This window comes from Copadichromis virginalis, linkage group LG18 (genome assembly GCF_057382275.1).
Source record: "Copadichromis virginalis isolate Kocher_CV1m ecotype Utaka linkage group LG18, C_Virginalis_male_GT1.1, whole genome shotgun sequence".
NCBI lineage: Eukaryota > Metazoa > Chordata > Actinopteri > Cichliformes > Cichlidae > Copadichromis > Copadichromis virginalis.
In genome coordinates, this window is record NC_140635.1 from 37,965,660 (window position 1) to 37,986,993 (window position 21,334).

Here is a 21,334-nt window from a genome sequence, read left to right on the forward strand (position 1 = left end):
GATTTGCAGAGCGAGGACGCAATGTATTGCGACCTCTGGTGTTCCAGAGGTCGAGAGAGGGAGTGTGGAGCAGGGAAATTATTTTACTGCTATTGTTAAATAATAAATATAATCTGCAGCATGGATATTGCATTCAGAGGTTGAACAGTGTGTGTCTTTCAGAAAGACTAAGTGGCAGGCTGACAGGAAGTTGCAGAGAGTTTGCAGAAGTGAAAGCAGGAAGTTATTTTGAGCAGCAGGCTAAGACGATCATTGCTTTAACAATGTAACAGATAGCTTTAAGATGGCCTTAAGATGTTTATGATGATGTTAACTTTGTATTTCAGGTGCAGTTATGGCTATTTTGTACACATTGCATATCTGTGCTTATTTGAGTTGATGTTCAGGTTCTTTAAAGGTCTTAAGCTTCACTGACGTGACTGTTCAGGTGATACATGCTGAGGGAAAACTAGAACATAGAAGGAATTGCAATACATGCTTACAAAACACTTATATCAGGTCATTTTATATTAAGGTTTTAGCAGAGGTTCTTGGTTAAAACATTTATTTAGTAGAGGACATATACATAGTCTCAGTTAGGTTGTAACACATAAGGATGAGCCTCTGGTCTGGTAAAAGGTCAGAAGTGCGAGAGGTGACATAGAGGCTGAGTGAGGTCGTGACACACACACATGAGTTAGAATTATTTATAGGAAAGAGGTTCGTCATGTCTGGTTGGAACTGCGAAAGTGTCTCGGTAAAAGAGGAACCGTCCTTGTCGTCTCGGCAAGAAAGAGAAACTGAAAGGTAGAAAGGAAGTGCCGGCTATGAAAATAGAAGATGATGTTCTTTCAAATTGGGTTAAAAGTCATTGTGGTGTTGATCTGATCTATGTATAAAATGTATCTGTGACGTTAAAGGGGCGTCATTAAATTTAAGCCCTGACAGTATAAAAATCTGTGTATGCTTTGAGTAAGTTGAAGACCACTTGCTGTCTGCGCACAGAGTGTTCTTCCCACACGTGTGTATTCATTAAAAATCATTGTTTGACCAAGAGCTTCTGGAACAAGGGTGGTTTGTACTCTCCTTCCTCAATTTTGAACCTTAACATAAGACACATTCCTTCTGGGGCATTGTAAATGTGTTGTGTGCCAAACCGTTCAATGTGATGTGTGACACCAATTTGTCTTTCTAAAACAACGTTTGTGAAGGAGTCACTCTCATGAGTCATTGAGTGATGCCATTGACTGCACAGTCCCTGTATATGTCACATTTTGAGATTGCCTTGGAAACCTTACTGGGCAGGTACTAAAAAATACCTGTAACCAGGTACTATCACCTAATGGAAACTCTAAAAATCGAGCTGAGTCCAGTTAAGCCAAGCTAGGTAGGTGTAAGTGGAAAAGGGCTATTAGAGATCACAAAGTCTGATCGAAATTGAGGCCATTCAATTTCGGTGTAAAGACGTTAAACTACATATGTGAAGGTCTCATAATGGTTTCACCTCTGCTGATAATTACCCACGCCTTTTTTCACACCTTGGCTCATGTGATGTGTTTCATAGTTGGTCAACGACCCTGGTAAAGACAACCCGCTCTGGGTTTTAAATACCTGGGACTCTCCAACGTTTAGTTTTAGATCTAACGAAGGTTCTCAGAGGAGAGGTGAAAGGTCTTCAAGGCACTTAGAGAATTCCAGCTGCTTTCTTTCAAAGCTCATCAGACTACCATGACGTGGATGACTGGGAACCCTTTTTTCTCATTCACTGTGTGCAGTCCCTCTGGAGTCATCCCTGTTGGAGCTTGTCAGTAGCAAAGGCCTGAAGGTACAAAAATGAATACTGAAGAGAGCTTAACACCATTCCTGCTTGAATTTGAAGGCCGATTTAAGTCTATCCTTTCAGAGTTCCAGACTTAAACACAGGCTTCCTGTGGCTCGTTGGTCTAGGCGTATGATTCTCGCTTAGGGTGCGAGAGGTCCCGGGTTCAAATCCCGGACGAACCCCCTTAAGATCACAACCTCTTAGCTTCATGGAATTCTTTGGTAAGACACATTCCTTCTGGGGCATTGTAAATGTGTTGTGTGCCAAACCGTTCAATGTGCTGTGTGACACCAATTTGTCTTTCTAAAACAACGTTTGTGAAGGAGTCACTCTCATGAGTCATTGAGTGATGCCATTGACTGCACAGTCCCTGCCACGCAATCTGTATATGTCACATTTTGAGATTGCCTTGGAAACCTTACTGGGCAGGTACTAAAAAATTCCTGTAACCAGGTACTATCACCTAATGGAAACTTTAAAGATCGAGCTGAGTCAAGTTAAGCCAAGCTAGGTAGGTGCTAGTGGAAAAGGGCTATTAGAGATCACAAACTCTGATCGAAATTGAGGCCATTCAATTTCGGTGTAAAGACGTTAAACTACATATGTGAAGGTCTCATAATGGTTTCACCTGAAACCTCTGCTGATATTTACCCACGCCTTTTTTCCACCCCTTGGCTCATGTGATGTGTTTCATAGTTGGTCAACGACCCTGGTAAAGACAACCCGCTCTGGGTTTTAAATACCTGGGACTCTCCAACGTTTAGTTTTAGATCTAACGAAGGTTCTCAGAGGAGAGGTGAAAGGTCTTCAAGGCACTTAGAGAATTCCAGCTGCTTTCTTTCAAAGCTCATCAGACTACCATGACGTGGATGACTGGGAACCCTTTTTTCTCATTCACTGTGTGCAGTCCCTCTGGAGTCATCCCTGTTGGAGCTTGTCAGTAGCAAAGGCCTGAAGGTACAAAAATGAATACTGAAGAGAGCTTAACACCATTCCTGCTTGAATTTGAAGGCCGATTTAAGTCTATCCTTTCAGAGTTCCAGACTTAAACACAGGCTTCCTGTGGCTCGTTGGTCTAGGCGTATGATTCTCGCTTAGGGTGCGAGAGGTCCCGGGTTCAAATCCCGGACGAGCCCCCTTAAGATCACAAGCTCTTACCCTCATGGAATTCTTTGGTAAGACACATTCCTTCTGGGGCATTGTAAATGTGTTGTGTGCCAAACCGTTCAATGTGATGTGTGACACCAATTTGTCTTTCTAAAACAACGTTTGTGAAGGAGTCACTCTCATGACTCATTGAGTGATGCCATTGACTGCACAGTCCCTGCCACGCAATCTGTATATGTCACATTTTGAGATTGCCTTGGAAACCTTACTGGGCAGGTACTAAAAAATTCCTGTAACCAGGTACTATCACCTAATGGAAACTTTAAAGATCGAGCTGAGTCAAGTTAAGCCAAGCTAGGTAGGTGCTAGTGGAAAAGGGCTATTAGAGATCACAAACTCTGATCGAAATTGAGGCCATTCAATTTCGGTGTAAAGACGTTAAACTACATATGTGAAGGTCTCATAATGGTTTCACCTGAAACCTCTGCTGATATTTACCCACGCCTTTTTTCCACCCCTTGGCTCATGTGATGTGTTTCATAGTTGGTCAACGACCCTGGTAAAGACAACCCGCTCTGGGTTTTAAATACCTGGGACTCTCCAACGTTTAGTTTTAGATCTAACGAAGGTTCTCAGAGGAGAGGTGAAAGGTCTTCAAGGCACTTAGAGAATTCCAGCTGCTTTCTTTCAAAGCTCATCAGACTACCATGACGTGGATGACTGGGAACCCTTTTTTCTCATTCACTGTGTGCAGTCCCTCTGGAGTCATCCCTGTTGGAGCTTGTCAGTAGCAAAGGCCTGAAGGTACAAAAATGAATACTGAAGAGAGCTTAACACCATTCCTGCTTGAATTTGAAGGCCGATTTAAGTCTATCCTTTCAGAGTTCCAGACTTAAACACAGGCTTCCTGTGGCTCGTTGGTCTAGGCGTATGATTCTCGCTTAGGGTGCGAGAGGTCCCGGGTTCAAATCCCGGACGAGCCCCCTTAAGATCACAAGCTCTTACCTTCATGGAATTCTTTGGTAAGACACATTCCTTCTGGGGCATTGTAAATGTGTTGTGTGCCTAATGGAAACTTTAAAGATTGAGCTGAGTCAAGTTAAGCCAAGCTAGGTAGGTGCAAGTGGAAAAGCGTTAGAGATCACAAACTCTGATCGAAATTGAGGCCATTCAATTTCGGTGTAAAGACGTTAAACTACATATGTGAAGGTCTCATAATGGTTTCACCTCTGCTGATAATTACCCACGCCTTTTTTCCACCCCTTGGCTCATGTGATGTGTTTCATAGTTGGTCAACGACCCTGGTAAAGACAACCCGCGCTGGGTTTTAAATACCTGGGACTCTCCAACGTTTAGTTTTAGATCTAACGAAGGTTCTCAGAGGAGAGGTGAAAGGTCTTCAAGGCACTTAGAGAATTCCAGCTGCTTTCTTTCAAAGATCATCAGACTACCATGACCTGGATGACTGGGAACCCTTTTCAAATTCAAATTCAAATTTTATTTGTCACGTACACAGTCTTACACAGTACGATATGTCGTGAAATGCTTGGACAACTGCTCGTGACCTAAAGAAAACAAAAAGGGAAAAGGCTATGAATAAGATAGGAAATAAATATGAAAAATTAAAAAGGGTAAATTTAACTAGGAAGGAATAAAATATAAATTAAGGTTAAAAATGAAATAACTGTACAACACAAATTAGAATGAAGGGTAAATTTAACTGGGAAAGAATAAGATAAAAAATATAAATTAAAGTTGAAAATAAAATAACTGTACAACAAAATACACAATATAGAACTATATAAGAATGTATGAAGAAATATAAGTAAATATATACACAATAACAGCAGCTGTACAAGTATTAACTGGAAATGAAGAATATAGTGACCAGTGTTGTGCAATCCACATTATGTCTTGTGCAGTGCAAATATGCTTAAAGTGATTTAAGTGATGAAGTGAAAACAATGTCCAGAAAGTCCAGTGTGTGTGTAAGAACCATATGTGTGGGTCAGTACTGTGTGGTGGTGTTATTGAGAGACCGTATCACCTGCGGGAAGAAGCTCCTCCTCAGTCTCTCTGTGTTGGTCTTCAGGGAGCGGAATCGCTTTCCTGACCTCAGCAGAGAGAACAGTCTGTTGTTGGGATGGCTGAGGTCCTTCACGATCTTCCTGGCCTTGGTCCAGCACCGCCTGCTGTAGATTGAGTGCAGGTCAGGGAGCTCGGAGCGGATGGTGCGCTCAGCTGACCGCACAACCCTCTGTAGAGCTCGTCTGTCCTGCGTGGTGCTGTTCCCGAACCAGGTTAAGATGATTGGAAGTCTCTCAAGCGTCTGAGGTGGTAGAGACGCTGACGGGCCTTTTTCACCACGGTGTTTTTTTTTCCATATATTTTTATTGAAATTTTTTATAGTACAATACAAACAAATGTTGAACACCCTCACATTCACACATCCATCCATACATCAAACCTGCCTACCTCACATTCAAATGTAGAAATGAGCATAGTTCTCACAGTAATACAAAAATACAATGGGTTAGGATAGACAAGATTCTCCCCTCCTTCCTTTCTTCCTTTTCTTCTTTTTCATAAATGTCCTTCACCTCCACTCCCTAAAATATCCATATATGGCTTCCACATATTCACAAAGTCCCATTGTTTGCCCTTGGCAATATATGTTAGTCTTTCCAGGCCTAGAGAGACTGCAATTTCCTTCTTCCAGAGTCCCATGGAGGGAGCATCCATACTCTTCCAACATAGCGCAATGGCTCTTCTGGCTTGAGGTAGTCCATAGTCCAGTAATTCAGTTTTTTCCCCGATTGCTTAAATTCCCTTGGATATATTCCAAGTACAGAGAGTTTTCCTTTTAAAGGGATTTTTACCTTAAACACTTCAGACAGATATTTGATAACATCTTTCCAAAAGTCCTTTTCACCACGGTGTTGATGTGACAGGACCATGACAGGTCCTGCGTGATGTGAACTCCGAGGTATTTGAAGCTGTCCACTCTCTCCACTGGCACTCGTTGATGACGGGGGTCTGGTAGTTCCTCTCCTGCTTAGTGTTGAAGTCCACTATCAGCTCCTTTGTCTTACTGACGTTTAGAAGGAGGTTGTTCCTCTGGCACCAGTTCTCCAGATTCCTAATCTCCTTCAGGTAGGCCGTCTCGTTGTTATCAGAGATCAGGCCCACCACGACGGTGTCGTCAGCAAACTTGATGATGGTGGTGGAGCTGGTAGTGGCCACACAGTCATATGTGTACAAAGAGTACAGCAGGGGGCTCAGAACACACCCCTGGGGGGCTCCAGTGCTGAGAGTGGTGGAGGCTGAGACATGTCCACCCATCCTTACTGCCTGTGGTCTGCCAGTTAGGAAGTTGGAGATCCACTGACACATAGATGAGCTGAGTCCCAGATGCTCCAGCTTGGTGGTGAGTGTGGAGGGAATTATGGTGTTAAATGCAGAGCTGTAGTCTATGAAGAGCATTTTAACATAATTCCCCCTTCTAGTGTCCAAGTGAGTGAGTGATGTGTGGAGGAGATGAGAGATGGCATCGTCTGTGGAACGATTTGGATGGTAAGCGAACTGTAGTGGGTCCAGTGTGTCTGGTAGTGAAGAAATGATGAAGTCTCTGACCAGGCGTTCAAAGCACTTCATCACTACTGAGGTGAGGGCTACAGGGCGATAGTCATTGAGAGAAGCAGGGTGGGGTTTCTTCGGGACAGGAACAATGATGGACTCTTTGAAGCATGTGGGGATCACCGACTGAGATAAAGAGATGTTGAATATCTCAGTGAACACAGGAGCTAGCTGGTATGCGCAGTCTCTTAGGATACGACCTGGGATGCCGTCTGGTCCTGCTGCTTTCCTGGTGTTCACTCTCTTGAAGGCTCTCCTTACTTCATGCTCGGAGATGACGAGCACGTTTCCGGTGCTGGCAGTATCTTCCTGTCTGCAGCCGTTAGCGCCGCTAGCACTAGCATTGTTGGAGTCCTTAGCTGCAGCCTCGAAGCGAGCATAGAAAGTGTTCAGCTCGTCTGCCACAGTCACGGCCGCATTCGTCATACCGGTTGTTGGTGCTTTATAGTCCGTTATTGTCCTTAGTCCCCGCCACAGGCTCCTAGAGTCACTCTGTTGGAGTTGTGACTCTAGTTTCCTCCCGTAGCGCTGCTTCGCCTCTTTCACCGCCCTCCGCACGTTATATGACGCGGCTTTGTACGGGTCCATGTCCCCCGTCGTGAGTCCCATGTTGTAGGCAGCAGTGCGGGATCTCAGAGCGTTGCGGATGGTTTTATCCACCCACGGCTTCTGGTTGGGAAACGTTGTGATAGTCTTTGTCTCCACGGTATCATCCGCTAGTTTCCCGATGAATCCCACAACCACTTCCGTAAACACGTTGACATCATCATCGGAGCTGTTTCTGAACATGCCCCAGCCTGCGTCATCGAGTGCGTCCTGTAACGCGGCCACCGATTGATCCGTCCAGCGTCCATGGAATCCCTGCATATATCACATCAGACAGAGGACCCCAGTTCACCTCTCAGGTCTGGAGATCTTTTTGCTCTGCCATGGGTGCTCAAGTCAATCTCAGCTCCGGTTACCACCCGCAAACAAACGGTCAAACAGAGAGACTAAACCAAGAATTGGAGGCTGCCCTTTGCTGTGTCACCAACCATAACCCGGCTACCTGGGCTGCACACCTACCATGGGTCGAGTATGTACACAATTCTCATGTCTCAGCTTCAACGGGTCTTTCCCCTTTCGAAGCTTCCCTAGGTTACCAACCTCCACTGTTTCCTACCGAAGAGGCTGATTTGGCTGTGCCCTCGGTCCAACACCATCTCCAGCGTTGCCGGAATGTGTGGACCCAAACCCGTGAAGCCTTGAAGAAAGCTGCCGCCTGCCATCGTGAATAGGGCTGGGTATCGTCACTGATTTCTAGAATCGATTCGATTCCGATTCAAAAGGTCCTGAATCGATTCGATCCACGATTTGATTCGATTCGATTCAATTCAATTCAATTCTATTTGAATCTGGGAAATTTTGCCTCAGAAAGTCAGAAATAATATAATTCAGATCAGTACATTTACATATTTTTCTATCTATAAAAAGGAAGCTGACACTTTCCAGACTTTATCAAAGGTGTGAGCATCACAGCAGAGGCCTTTGTGTCAAAGTCGCTGAAGATAAAACACAGAAACACATGAAGGTTTTCCTGGCCTGGGATTTTATAAAAATATTCTGCAGTACATCAAAAACGAAAGAAAACCATTAATCAGCATATGAACATCACCTCTGAAGTTACAGCGGTTTTATTAGAGACACGGCGAGAGAGAGAGAGCTTTCAGCCCCGACCGTGTCCGTGCTGTGTGTTTACGTCTTTGTGCAGAAGCCGTGTTCCTGCTCTCATTCACTGTTTTAAATGTTTGGTGGTTGTCAAAATTTTGTGACATTTCACCTGAGATTCTGGAATTTTGGGCAAAATACATTTATATTAAAAAATCGATTCAGGATTTTAATGAATCGATATCATGTTATCCAAGCCAGAATCGATTTTAATCGATGAATCGATTATTAAAACCCACCCCTAAACGCGAATACACGGACCGCCGTCGAACTCCAGCACCTAGATACGCCCCGGGGCAGAAGGTATGGTTGGCGGCTAAGGACATTGCTCTCAAAGTGTCATCCCGTAAACTGGCACCTCGGTTCGTAGGACCGTACACCATTCACTCTATTGTTTCTCCCAGTGCAGTCAAACTCACCCTTCCGGCATCTCTACAGATCCATCCAGTTTTCCATGTTTCGCAGATTCGACCCGTCCACACCAGTCCTTTGTGCCCACCTTCCAACACCCCTCCACCTGCCCGACTCATCGATGGTCACCCAGCTCATACAGTCCGGAGGATCATTAATGTGCGCCAGCGTGGCAGAGGTCGCCAGTTCCTGGTTGACTGGAAGGGCTACGGTCCTGAGGAGCGCTCATGGGTTCCTCGCTCTTTTATTCTTGACCACGCTCTGATTTCTGATTTCTACAGGTCACGACAGAGTCTGCAGCCAGGTCGGCTGCCTGTAGGCGTCCCTTGAGGGAGGGGTACTGTCAGGATCTGGAGACTCGACTGGAAAGTTCTATCAGGCACCTGAGTTCCTTGGTCTCCACCCCTAGGCGGAGCCATCATCCCTGCTGCAGTCCTGCACACCTGAGACTGATTCGGGGCAATCAGGTTGAGGATTTAAGGCCCCCTCAGACTCTCCTTCACCGCCAGTTCTTCAACGACCTCACATTTTCTGGACCTTCTTTGTCATCACCCTCAACCCCAGCTCTCCTTGGATTATCTTCATATTCAGGAAGAATACAAGGACCCTCACTTGCCTGCCCTCCAGCCTCACCACCTTGGACACAGCGGAACTCAGGTCTGCCAGCCTTTCCACTACTCCCCTGGACTATCACCACCTCTCCCTCAAAGCGAGGTTCACGCCGGTCACCAGTAAGCGCTATCAGTCAGTTCCACCTCTGCTAGGATACCCTGAACCTGCCGCCTTCTTAACCCTGTTCTCTTCCCAGATGCAACCACTCTGTTCCCGTCGCAACCTGTTAAATCAACGTTCACCCCCACTGACCCACGGCTACATCGTTAGCAACACCTTGTCACGAATTCACTTGATGACTAAATAATAAACACTGCAAAACGTTTGAGCCGTCTCTGTTTGTGGTTATCTGCAATTGAGTCCAATTTAGCTATCGGCCCGTGGCCATTGTGACACCGTGTTTCAAAAAGCCTCAGAGCTTCATAAAGCTTTGTTTTGACATCACCAGCTACAAGTCCAGAACATTTTCCTCTGTGCTCTGTCAGCTGGGTTCATTATGGGTGAGTCGTTCTGTCACGGACAGTTGGGTAGTGTGACAATCCGGTGAAAAAGCAGGCTCTCATGCCATCTTAAGTAGTCTGCCAGCATCAGTGTAAATGTGTGGTGTGTGTTCAGGACAGGTTCAGAGGCGGGGAATCAAGGTCCAGTTCCGCCCTGGTGGGAGAGGCGAAGACAAAAAACACACCTCAACCTCTCCAGATATTGAGAACCATGACATATCTGGAGCATGTACAAACTGATATTAATCTTTAATAGGGTTGTCAAAATTGAGAGCAAACAAAACAACTGCTGTATAATGCCCTCTGCTATCTTAGTTTAATTGGTCACATGACATGTGTCATTGTTTTCAAAAAGGCTCTGGGTTCACTGTCCACACTGTGATGTGAAAACAGCATTTTCAAATGTATCCGCTTTGGAGAGCGTTTTCAAAACGCTGCGTTTTCCTTGACTGAAAATGCCGTCTCAGTGTGGATGGGAGGCCAAAACGGAGAGAAAAAGATGCGTTTTCAAACGAAAACGTAACTGTGGACATGGCCAAAGCCATCTCCTTTCATCCGAAGCAGTGCTTTCATGAACCTTCTTGTCTGTCAGTTAATATATGCAACCAGCCTTTAGCCACAGTCGTCTACTGTCACTGAAAGCTATGCTTATTTCAATCCCATAGGTAACTGAAGCTCTCTCTGTCATACAGATGTGTCCTTCTCCCATCAACAAAGACTACACCTGAGTAAGCTGAGAGCCCATTAGCTTTGTTCTGGTGGCTTGCACATAAACTTGTGGATAAAGCACTGGTCTTTTATTCTAAACTGCTGGGAGGCAAGCTGCTGGTGCTCAGCTTTCACTGATCTAAGATCAGTAACAATCTGCACTTTGTATGGAAGCACAGCTAGCATTAGCAAGTAAACAAGCCTCAGTGATTTGGCCTGACACTGATGAGTTTCATCTTGCTAACCACCGTGGCCATGTTGGAAACTGAATGTCACCAAGTTGTAAAATCATTTGATACATTAGCAAGGACAGTTGTGACTTTGGACTGCAACTATGTGTAATCCAGTAAAACAGACAGATGCACATCTGCCCCGTCTTTGCCGGTTATAACAGGTGAATTAGGGGCTTCAAAAATGTATAACTGCATCTGATATGAGTGATTAACAGACAAAGAGAGAGAGAGAGACTGTGTTCTGTGAGCGATACCAAGAAGGTGCTGAAACCTGTAAGGGTCCACGTAAATCCTCCAATGGGATGTTTAATTTAGCAGCCAGGCTGCCATCCGGGAATTTTACTCGGGATCGAAGTCAGGTGAGCACGTGGACAGAGAAAGGACCTGGTAGTGAAGCTACCCACCTCAAAGCATGTCCACGCAACAACACCACCAGGAAGGCAGTCTTTGCACTATATGGAGCATAGGTTTGATTCTGTTGTCTAAACACCAAAAACACTGAGAATCCTCCACCTTCATCCAACTCACCACTGAGTACTTCTGGAGTGGGACGAGCTCTCCCTAGATGTTCAGGTGGTCGCAAACAAAAGCTGAGGCTGGGTACTGACTGCAGCTGACGATATTAACATACCTCCAATTACATCCTATTGTCTACAGCTGTGACGGCGCATATTTTAGGCAAGGCAAGGCAAGGCAAGGCAAATTTATTTGTATAGCACAATTCAACAACAAGGTGATTCAAAGTGCTTTACAGAGACATTAGAAACAAAAACAAATAAAAAGTATGATTTAAAATTGATTAACACAAGCAAACAAACAAACTAACTAAACACACATTTCACACCTGTTTGCGCGATCTGAACCCTCATCGTAAGGGGAGCTACCAGTCCTTCTGTGGACGAGCTACTTTCTATTTTAAATTCCCTGAATTTTAGCTGGTGTTCTTACAGAGCGAGCCAAAGGACCTTGCAAAGAAAAGCGTCTGGACTTCTTTAAGTTACTTGAAGACGTTTCACCTTTGACTACGATGACCTGGATGACTGAGAACCTTCACAGACTTACACAGCGAGCACTCTGCAGAGGTCATTTTCTGACCTAATTGTTCTGTCATAACCAGTATGGGCTTAGTGTGGAAGAAAAGTTCATCACGTTTATGTGCAATAGTTAAAGGTGCATTTAGGAAGTTTGAGTTAGCAAGGCCCGGGCTCCCACAGACACATGCACAGTATGATCTCCTCTCGGGAATCTCTCTCCTACAGCTCAGTCAGATTCTGCTTCTGAGGTTTTCTGCACAGGTGAGAAAAGAAAGTAAGATAAGAGCAGAGCAAAAATAAAGCAAGAGGCAGGTATGAAGACAGTAAGAATCAGGTCATTACCAACAGATGTGTTTGTAGTTATGCTGAATTCAAGGGTGGGAAACCAGAGGAGCACCTGTCCCTGAAACACAACACCAACACTCAAACAGATAGAGAGAGAGCAAAATGAAAAAACTACAGTAAAATAAGTAAAATACTTTAGCATTATGCTATAATATGCTGGTTAAAAATACATGCTGCTATTGTTATTATAATTGTATTATTGTATGTTGTGGTATTTCCATCTCAGTTAAACAAATCTTTCATATTTGTCACATCCCTCAAACAAAGTTTCATTTAGACCACATATAAGTCCTGAATGTATAGAATTTTTCCTTTTTTAATACACAGGTCACTACAACCCTCCTAGAAAAGAATGCACAAAATATCTGTGTTAATATTAATTTTCAAATGTTCATCAAAACTGCAAGAAACAACACTGAAACCACGAACAGCAATCTAGATACATGATGCTGATGAGGAAAAAAAACCAAGACTGTTTGTGAAGGAAGCTTTTAATGTTCCTAGCATAATGGCTAACCTTATAAATAAACATGTCATAAGTTATAACGGAAAATTCGATGCATCCAATTACAGATAGCGTCTGATCTGATACCACCTGTGTGCTTCCATCATATCAACGATCCTGCTGAGCGACTACGACTACTGGGTCTACTGGGTCTGTGACCCAGTATGATTCTAGTTGAAGTTATAGTCTTTGATTTGTTGTTATTCTTGGTCTTGGTTCTCCTTATTGTTCTGTGTGTGTGTTATATCCATAGTTGCTAGTTTCCAGATTTCTGTTACTGTTTCCTGTTTTTGGTTTTTTTCTTTAGTATATTTGCTACAGTGCAATAAAGGTTTTTAGTTTACCGCAGTGATGGCCAAATGAGGCTGAAACACTGACGTTTGTAGAGAAAAGTGGTTCATTACGCCAAGCTTTTCAACACAAGCCTCTTTGGTGACATCTGGTGGCCAAAGGTATGAAGAGCAGCTTGAATCTACAACTTCTAATGAACTGCTTCATTATGATTGCCCACAGAGCTGAGTTGACAGCTTCTGTTTGATATCATGTAACAGCTTGTCTGGTATCTGGCTGGTGTTTTGAACATGTGTTTTTTGGGGTGAAAAAATGATGTTGTGTCTATTTTAATAATAAATAATTTTGATGAATAAGCCTTCCTTGTTTAATCATGTACCATGGTGTGTTCTACTGTTGTTTGTGACTTCTTGATGTTTTTATTAATAAAAAAAAAAACTACATATAACAATGTACAACACAATCTTATGATAGGTTGGGAGTAATGCTTCCTCTGCGAGGTCCCTGCCTCCACGTGAGTATGTAACTAACAAGTGGACAGGTACATTTATATACAGTATAATATACTATAACTTCTATAATTATAACTATATGTACTGTGTATTTCTTATGTTCATTTTGTTCATTTGGGAGCAGAATTTCTGATGAACTGGTTTCACTTTTTCACACAGGGTCATGTAAGTTTGGATTTTTTCCCCCCTTAATAATAAAAACCTTCATTTAGAAGCTGCATTTTGTGTTGACTTCTGTTATCTTTGTCTAATATTCAAATTTTTGATGATCTGAAACATTGAAGTGTGACAAACATACAAACGAAATATGAAATCAGGAAGGGGGCAAACACTTTTTCACACCACTGTAAATGTTTGTTAGAAATTGAAGCAGAAAAAAGACAGGACGGAGGTGATTCTCATGAACAGTTGCAATGCCCCCAGCACAACCTGTGGATCTGTAGTAAGTGGACAAAGCTGCTCCATTAAGTCTCCATTAAAGACTAATATATCTTTAATATAGTAGGTGACCGAAAAGGCCCAAGACAGTTGGATAAAGGGACTATAATGGACAACACTGGCACTGTGTAAATCTCATTAGATGCATAAACTGAGCATGAAATGGCTACACAGTGCTTACAAAAGCAGATAAACCTAAAGATCTGTTATTACATTATCATACACTGAACTCAATTCAATCACTTACATCTATTTATCCTTGACAAGACTAGTACCTGATCCGAAGGGTAGATATGACAAAATAAATGTTAACTACTGGCAAACCCAGTGAGAAGTGAAGGTGAGACAAGAGATGAAAGAAGACAGAGGGACATACATGCTCCTAAGTTAAAGAAGCATAAACTCTTTCACTCTTTTCATTGCAAATGTTCCAAATAACAATACCAACAGCTGGTAGAACATGTACCACATATTGTTTTTGCAGTGGCCATGGATCGAGTCCAGTATCGGCTCTTTCCTGCAGGTCATGTCCCACAGGTCTCTGCTGTGTCTTCTGTCTACTACTGCTTCTGCCCAATAAAGTAGACATGCCACAAAATAAAGCTTTTATTATCAGCATCTCTTAAAAGTGTCAGCAGCAGTCTCAGACACCAGTGTTAACAGGAGCAGATACATTGTGCCCAGGGGTTAACCTGGGAATTAGTGGGTGGGGAAAACCTAACAGCTGGTGTGCAGCAAATAAATAAAAATAAAACATATAAATATGTATAATGTGAACTCCTCTATATTTTTCTTCTTTGCATACAGACTAACCCGCTGTGTTTACTGCTCTTTGTGGATTAGGTAAATCCAACAGGATAAAAACAGACAGATCAGCATAAATACCAGTCTTGTATTATAATACCTAATACTGGCCATTAACACCGCAGCCTGCCTTGTACCAGCCCAACACTGTAAACTTCACCACAACACTTCAAACTAACAAGTTTAGGCGGTGTTGTGCTGCGGACGCTGGCTGTGGGAAACAAAACATAAAGCTTTTGCACAGTGCTACATATAAAGACAAACCCAGACTTCTACTTTAGCTCAAATCTTTGTGTGCTGTTTTTGTTAAATAGGGCTTTCAAAACGGAAAATTCGCTTTACACGTTTATTGCTCGTTTTTTCGCATCATTACGGTGAAAGCACTAAACTGTACGGTCTGTAGCCACGCCCCTTCCCTACAGCTGCTGTCTATCCGGGAAAATACCACAAACTGTTCTGTTGCTGTGACGGACCCCGGACACACAACGGACAGGTGAACGGCGTTTTGCCTTTGCTCGTGTTGTTAGACGATGACGATGCTAGCTTGGAAGACAAGTTGCTAGCTACGTTAGCTCAGCGGCGTTTGCTTAACTAACGGCTGTGATGTTATTTGTAACGTGACCCTTTTCACGTTGCAGTTGTCTGTTCACTTTTGGAGCCTGCTGTGGTTAAACGGAGTGTCAGCTGTTTGCTGGTAAACAGCATTTTCATTCTTCTGTCCCCGCTGACCTCGTTAGCTTGTAAATGCGGATTATTATTGAAGTATTGGGGCCAAATCGCTCTACTGTGTTATTTTCCGCAGTGAAATTGTCGCTTGACAGCAGCGCCCACTACAGCGCGCTGTGCTACTGGCTGACGGTGTGTGTGTGCAGGCTGTCACACCGTGTGAAACACAATGATTCCGCTGTTTTGTTGACCGTGTTTCTTCAGACACGCTGTGCCGAACTGTGAAATAGTTAAACACTGGTGCTGTGCAGCAAAGCGAGGCAACAAGAAACGAGCTCGCCTTTAAACTGAGCGCAGCCACATGAAGGACGTTAGCTGTGCAGACTCGTGTTTTTCCGTTGCAAATGCTTATTAACTTGATGTAAATGTCCATGTCTCTGAGTTTGTAATGGCGTGGACCCAATGTACCGAATGAGCTGGACGCTTTTAAAAATAGATGCTGTGACATTAACGGCAGAATTCCTGACCTTATCCTGGCCACCTCGAAGCACTGCGCAGACTCGGAAGAGAGGTCAGTGGGGTTCAGTGACTTCAGACGCGTTAACCTGCTCCTGTCAGTGCAGAGCGAGGTTTGCAGTTACATCGCAGTAATCCCTGAATTCAAACCTAGCAGGAATATTAAGACTCACTATATCCGCGTACTGTAGTGTCTCTGTCGGGTGTTTAATGGGCTTCATTTTGCACTCAGTTAAACATGTATGTTATCCTGTAGATCTGATTGGTAGGACGTGCTGTGAAATATTCTTTTAAAAATATATTTTTTATGGTGTAAAAAAACAAGGTTCACAGTTCACAGAGGATAGTTGATGTCCAAATTCATGAGTCGTTGTCACTTTAAACTAACTGTAGTTACTTGCTGTATGTTATGTGAAATGAGGCCCGAACTTCCTCACTTTGTGTAAGAATGGATTGCTTAAAGCATGTCTTAATAAACTCACTACCTGAAGTGTTTGTTTTTCCCTTTTAACCACATCACCCTTTGTTGTCATCATGCCAGTTGCCAGGGAAACCCGAATCACCATGATTATTGCAGTGCCATCCACTAACTGCAAGACTAATTACTGAGTGTGTAGTAGTACAGACAGAACAGTGGATTTGTGTATGTGCAGGAGACAGGAGGGAGTTGTTTACTTTGCTTCCTAACTCCCCAAATCTGTTCCTGATCAAGCAACTCTTAAAAACATGTGCAGGGGTGGGTTTTAATAATCGATTCATCGATTAAAATCGATTCTGGCTTGGATAACGTGCTATCGATTCATTAAAATCCTGAATCGATTTTTTTTTTTTAATATAAATGTATTTTGCCCAAAATTCCAAAATCTCAGGTGAAACGTCACAAAATTTCAACAACCACCAAACAGCTAAGACAGTGAATGAGAGCAGGAACACGGCTTCTGCACAAAGACGTAAACACACAGCGCGGAGCAGAATCGGTGAGATGTTGTCTTTCTCACCGACGGCACGGACACGGTCGGGGGTGAAAGCCGACAGCTCGCTGATTCTGATGCGTCGGCATTTACGCCCTTTTTGCGCCGATTCTAAAGCTGTTAGTCTGATCTCTCTCCAAACAATATTGACTGAACCAGCAGCAAAAGAAGATCCAAACTACGCTTCACATAAACATCGTCATGAATTCACTCTGACTTTGGCTGTTGCGCTCTCTCTCTCTCCTGCATTATTCGCTTGCTTGTTACGCACAAGTCTACCGTTGTTTACAGGCTGTCGGCCGATGTTGTTTTTACTTACTTCTGAAAAGAAAACCTAATTTCTGCTGTTCAACAGGCTTCTGAACAAATGTAAACTTTTTAAAATTATACAAAATGCAAAACGCTTAGCCGTGTCTCTAATAAAACCGCTGTAACTTCGGAGGTGATGTTCATATGCTGATTAATGGTTTTCTTTCATTTTTGATGTACTGCAGAATATTTTTATAAAATCCCAGGCCAGGAAAATCATGTGTTTCTGTGTTTTATCTTCAGCGACTTTGACACAAAGGCCTCTGCTGTGATGCTCACACCTTTGATAAAGTCTGGAAAGTGTCAGCTTCCTTTTTATAGATAGAAAAATATGTAAATGTACTGATCTGAATTATATTATTTCTGACTTTCTGAGGCAAAATTTCCTCGATTCGAATCGATTCTAGGAATCAGTGACGATACCCAGCCCTAAACATGTGGGATCCATGGAACCCAGGCTTCACCGTTCCCGGGACTTGAAGGACTTGTTGCTGATATCTTGGTTTTCTCTCTGTTTGCCATCCGGGAATCCCTGTGATCCTGCTTTTGTAACATGGCGTGTAACAAAGATTAGAAAGTGCTGAAACCAAACTCACAGTAAATGTAAAGTAGTATATGTTAGCAGTCATGCTTTTCAGTTACTGAAACATTATCTGCTGTTTGTTGGAAAAGATTTTGATACCTGTTGAAATTTATTGGTAAATAACAAAATTGAATGTGAATATGACCACAGTGGCAGTGAGGAACTACACTCTGAAAGCACTGATTGTATTTAACCTTTAGAGGTTCACAGTAGGGATGAAGAAACTCACCCTTCAGTCTGATAGTGGCATACTGGAAAATGAGATGCCATTTAAAGATACCAGTGAGTGCTGTATATCTGTGACACATTTCCAATGAATAGCTGGAAAAAGTGTTTATTTATTGAGTTGACACTTTTTATAAAATCATCTTTCCTGGAGGAAAAAACAAACTGATTTTTTTTTTTTAATCATCAACATCAGCCAGTTTAAGGACGGCAGGCACAAAGACAAGCCTTTAAGACCCTGCACCTCTCTGTCAATACAGTGTTTAAGAACTTTGTAGTTATTAAACCAAAGTTTTGAACTTGGGTTTTTCCATTACACTTGGTGCTACCTGAGGCCAGTTGGACTGCGATGCTGATATGGCACATACACTTCCAATATTAAGATTCCCGCTGGTGCTGATTGGACAGATGGCTCTCACTGTGTTTAGTTAGAAAGTGTGTTTCACGGTAGGTCACGTAGTAACCTGCCTGTTTTTGTCCTGACAGGAGGGCAGGGATCAGTCTAAATCTGAACCGATTCTCCCAGTATGTTGCCTCAACACCTGAAGCAGATTAGAGTCCTCATGCTCAACGACAAGCAGAATTTAGAGAGAACTCTGTTCAGACTCGAGCAAGGTAAGAACCTGACTGTATTACTGAATGTACTGCACTGTTCAATAGCAGTTACTTTATAAAATCCTGCATTTAATGTTTAATATTATGCAGTGGGATTATGCTGCAGTGGCTCCATCTACTAAGCTGCTAAGTTGGTTGATAATGTTTTTATATGCTACTAATCTTATACATTGAAAATTTGAATGTGTGTGTCTTGCTGTTGTTTCGGTTGAAAAGGTCGGAAATGTTCAATCCACATATATATTTGTATTAATATTAAGCCAAATAGTCGGTAAATCACTGCTGAAGACCTATCCACACACACAGTGTAGACACTGTTCCTTGGTTTCAATGCAAGACGAAGCATAAACCTTTAAAAATTCTGCAACAATCCCTACAAATGCAAAAATCTGTGTTTTGTTTGTTTGTTAGTTGCATTTATATTTGTTCATGTTGGACATGGCTCAAATAAATGTAGGTTAAACAGTTTAAATGAAACATAATAAGGGGATAAGACTGAAACAGTCATGTGTGGCCTGTCAGAGTTATGACGGTGAGAAAATGGCACAGACGTCTGCATTGGAAGAATGGTGGTGATTGCATTACTGTAAGCAGATGCAGTTGCAGGTGGTTATATATTAAGTGTAGGGATGCACTGATCCAATCTTTTTCTGTTTGCATAAGGAACCAGTGTTATACTGATGAGCTATAGTCCTCACTCTGAGGAAAGCAATTGAGGGAACCATTGTTTTATGTGGAAGGTACCAAGGTTCAGCTTCAACACTCAGTTTCATTAAAAAAAAAAAAAAAAATCACAAGTTAGGAAGGGCTTTTCTGAATGTATACAAAGTCATGTAGAAAATATAAACCAAAGCCATTTCATTTTGTTCCCGTGTCCACTCATTCCTACGTCTTATTTCATAGTGCAGCCTTCACATGCTTTCTCAGAAATACACTTCCTGAAAATTATATTCATCTTATTTCTCATGTTGTCTTTTGGATTTGTTAGTGCAGCATAGCTTTTAGCTTAATTCTTAGCTGAAATCAGTTGGGTGTGGCTTTGTCATGTGACCTTTCATCACTTTCTGACTCGGTGTATCAAATGTGTAGTTATTCCTCAGCCTCATTTAGTGTTAAAGATGCGTTTCCAGCTTTGGAGGCCAAGCTCAGTGAATTGGAGACCTGGCTTCTCGCCCTCAAAAATCCTGCAGCTAGCTAGGTGAGGGCAATGGTAGATAAGCCACCATAAGCTGTTCCCTAGCAAATCATCCCGCGCAGTCGGGAAACAAGCTAGGTAACTGAGGAGGTATTGTAGCCCTACAGTCAGCCTGTCCACTGTTAAAATTGATTTTCCTCATTTGACAACACAAACACCAGGAACAAACTCTGGTTATTGGTGACTCTGTTCTCTGAAGTGTGAAACTAGAGAATCAGTCAAATGTATTCCCGGGGTCAGAGCATTGAAACTGCTGTCTGAGGGGAAACACAGGTCAGGTAAACTTGTAATTCACATCAGCAATAATGTGTCAATTGGTGGTCAGCAGAATGATTTAAATCATTGTGTAACTTTGCTAAAATGATCTCTGTAGTTTGCTCTGAGCATCTCTGCAGTCAGCACAGCTGCTGGCTGAGTGCTGTGCAGAAAACAGTGTGGCCTTTCTGTTGGGATGCACCGTGTATGCACGTTTGTGCATGCGTGAAATGTTTGTGTGCGTGTCGGCTTGGCTGAAAGGGTTGAAGAGATGTGCCACTTGGCATTTAGAGGGCTCTGCATCTGATAAGGATTTTGTTGGCTGCCTGTCATATGGGACTATTTATAGACAGACAATTAAACTCTGTCCTAACTCTGGAGGACCAACAAGACCTACAGTTTTCTGCTAATGACTGTGTGCGTGTGTGTGTCAGGGATGTGGGATTGTCTTGTGAGTGGGTAGCAGTAATGATTACTGCAAGAGGGGAATCTTTTCAGACTTGTTGAGACACAAACAGTTGTGACATTTTAACAGGGTGAAGACAAAGTGGAATTTTCCTTACAATTCAAATTCCCAACACAGTTTGTTCAGTTTGTGTCGTACTTTTCTGTCTGCCCAGGGTTTGAGCTGCAGTTCCGTCTCGGTCCAAGCCTTCAGGGAAAGAAGGTTATGGTGCACACCAACTATCCACTTGAAGGACAGCTGTTTGACCGAAACAACTTCCGTGTTTTGCCATGGACCTACCCAACAGGAAAGGAAGAAGACTCTGATAAGTTCTGCTCTCTGGACCTCAAGTTGGCTGGGTCCTATCAGTACTACTTTGGATATGTGTAAGACCCTCCTGACAGTCGCCCACATTTTATAAATCCGGGGTTTCAATGTCAAAGCTGAATTCAGGAAATGGCAGTGGAAAATATTCCAACAGTTAAATCATTTTGTTGGAATCATCCACGCTATCACTAAAGCCTGTGATAGCATGTCTTTATGTTAGACAGTCTGTTCTTCATTTGTCCATGTTTATTAAAAATTATTGTAGAACTCTATAAATTGTTTAAGAAGTGAATACTTTGTGAAACAGCGTGATAAAGGTGTCAGTCAGAGATGCCGGCCAGTCCCGGAATAAGATGCTGAATAGGTCTGGCTAGGTGGAAATCAAACCAGGAACTAATTATTACTATTTTTTAGGTTATAAATTAATATTCCAGCTGAAAGCAATCTCCCAGAGCACTTGGGGTTTGTATCTGGCCCAAGGATATTTGGCATGCAGACTAGAGCAGCAACCTCAACCAATCACAGCAGATGGCCCCGCCCCTCCCTGAGCCTGGTTCTGCTGGAGGTTTCTTCCTGTTAAAAG

General features: G+C 42.9%; 1 protein-coding gene, 1 long non-coding RNA gene and 2 other non-coding genes across 7 annotated transcripts in view; 3 read left to right on the plus strand and 1 right to left on the minus strand.

The window, feature by feature from the left end:
* The first annotated feature begins 2,865 nt into the window (after nt 1–2,865).
* trnap-agg (transfer RNA proline (anticodon AGG)) lies at nt 2,866–2,937 on the plus strand. Its single transcript has one exon. It is a non-coding gene; the product is annotated as a tRNA-Pro (tRNA).
* Nucleotides 2,938–3,819: 882 nt separating this feature from the next.
* trnap-agg (transfer RNA proline (anticodon AGG)) lies at nt 3,820–3,891 on the plus strand. The gene has a single exon. It is a non-coding gene; the product is annotated as a tRNA-Pro (tRNA).
* A 7,512-nt stretch (nt 3,892–11,403) lies between these two features.
* On the minus strand, nt 11,404–14,950 carry LOC146688586 (uncharacterized). Its single transcript, XR_014916346.1, has 2 exons — nt 12,092–14,950; nt 11,404–12,002 (listed from the first exon to the last, which is right to left on the minus strand). It is a non-coding gene; the product is annotated as an uncharacterized LOC146688586 (long non-coding RNA).
* Nucleotides 14,951–15,064: 114 nt separating this feature from the next.
* Nucleotides 15,065–21,334, plus strand: part of agla (amylo-alpha-1, 6-glucosidase, 4-alpha-glucanotransferase a) — a 42,892-nt gene continuing 36,622 nt past the window's right edge. For 3 of the 4 annotated variants that reach the window (XM_085438774.1, XM_085438773.1, XM_085438776.1), the window contains exons 1-3: nt 15,065–15,137; nt 18,401–18,529; nt 20,600–20,810. In XM_085438774.1, coding sequence (XP_085294900.1) covers nt 18,442–18,529; nt 20,600–20,810 — 299 coding nt within the window. In that variant the 5' untranslated portion in view covers nt 15,065–15,137; nt 18,401–18,441. Of the gene's footprint in view, nt 15,138–15,270; nt 15,339–18,400; nt 18,530–20,599; nt 20,811–21,334 lie in introns of those variants that run through there. The other variant, XM_085438775.1, reaches the window with a different exon arrangement.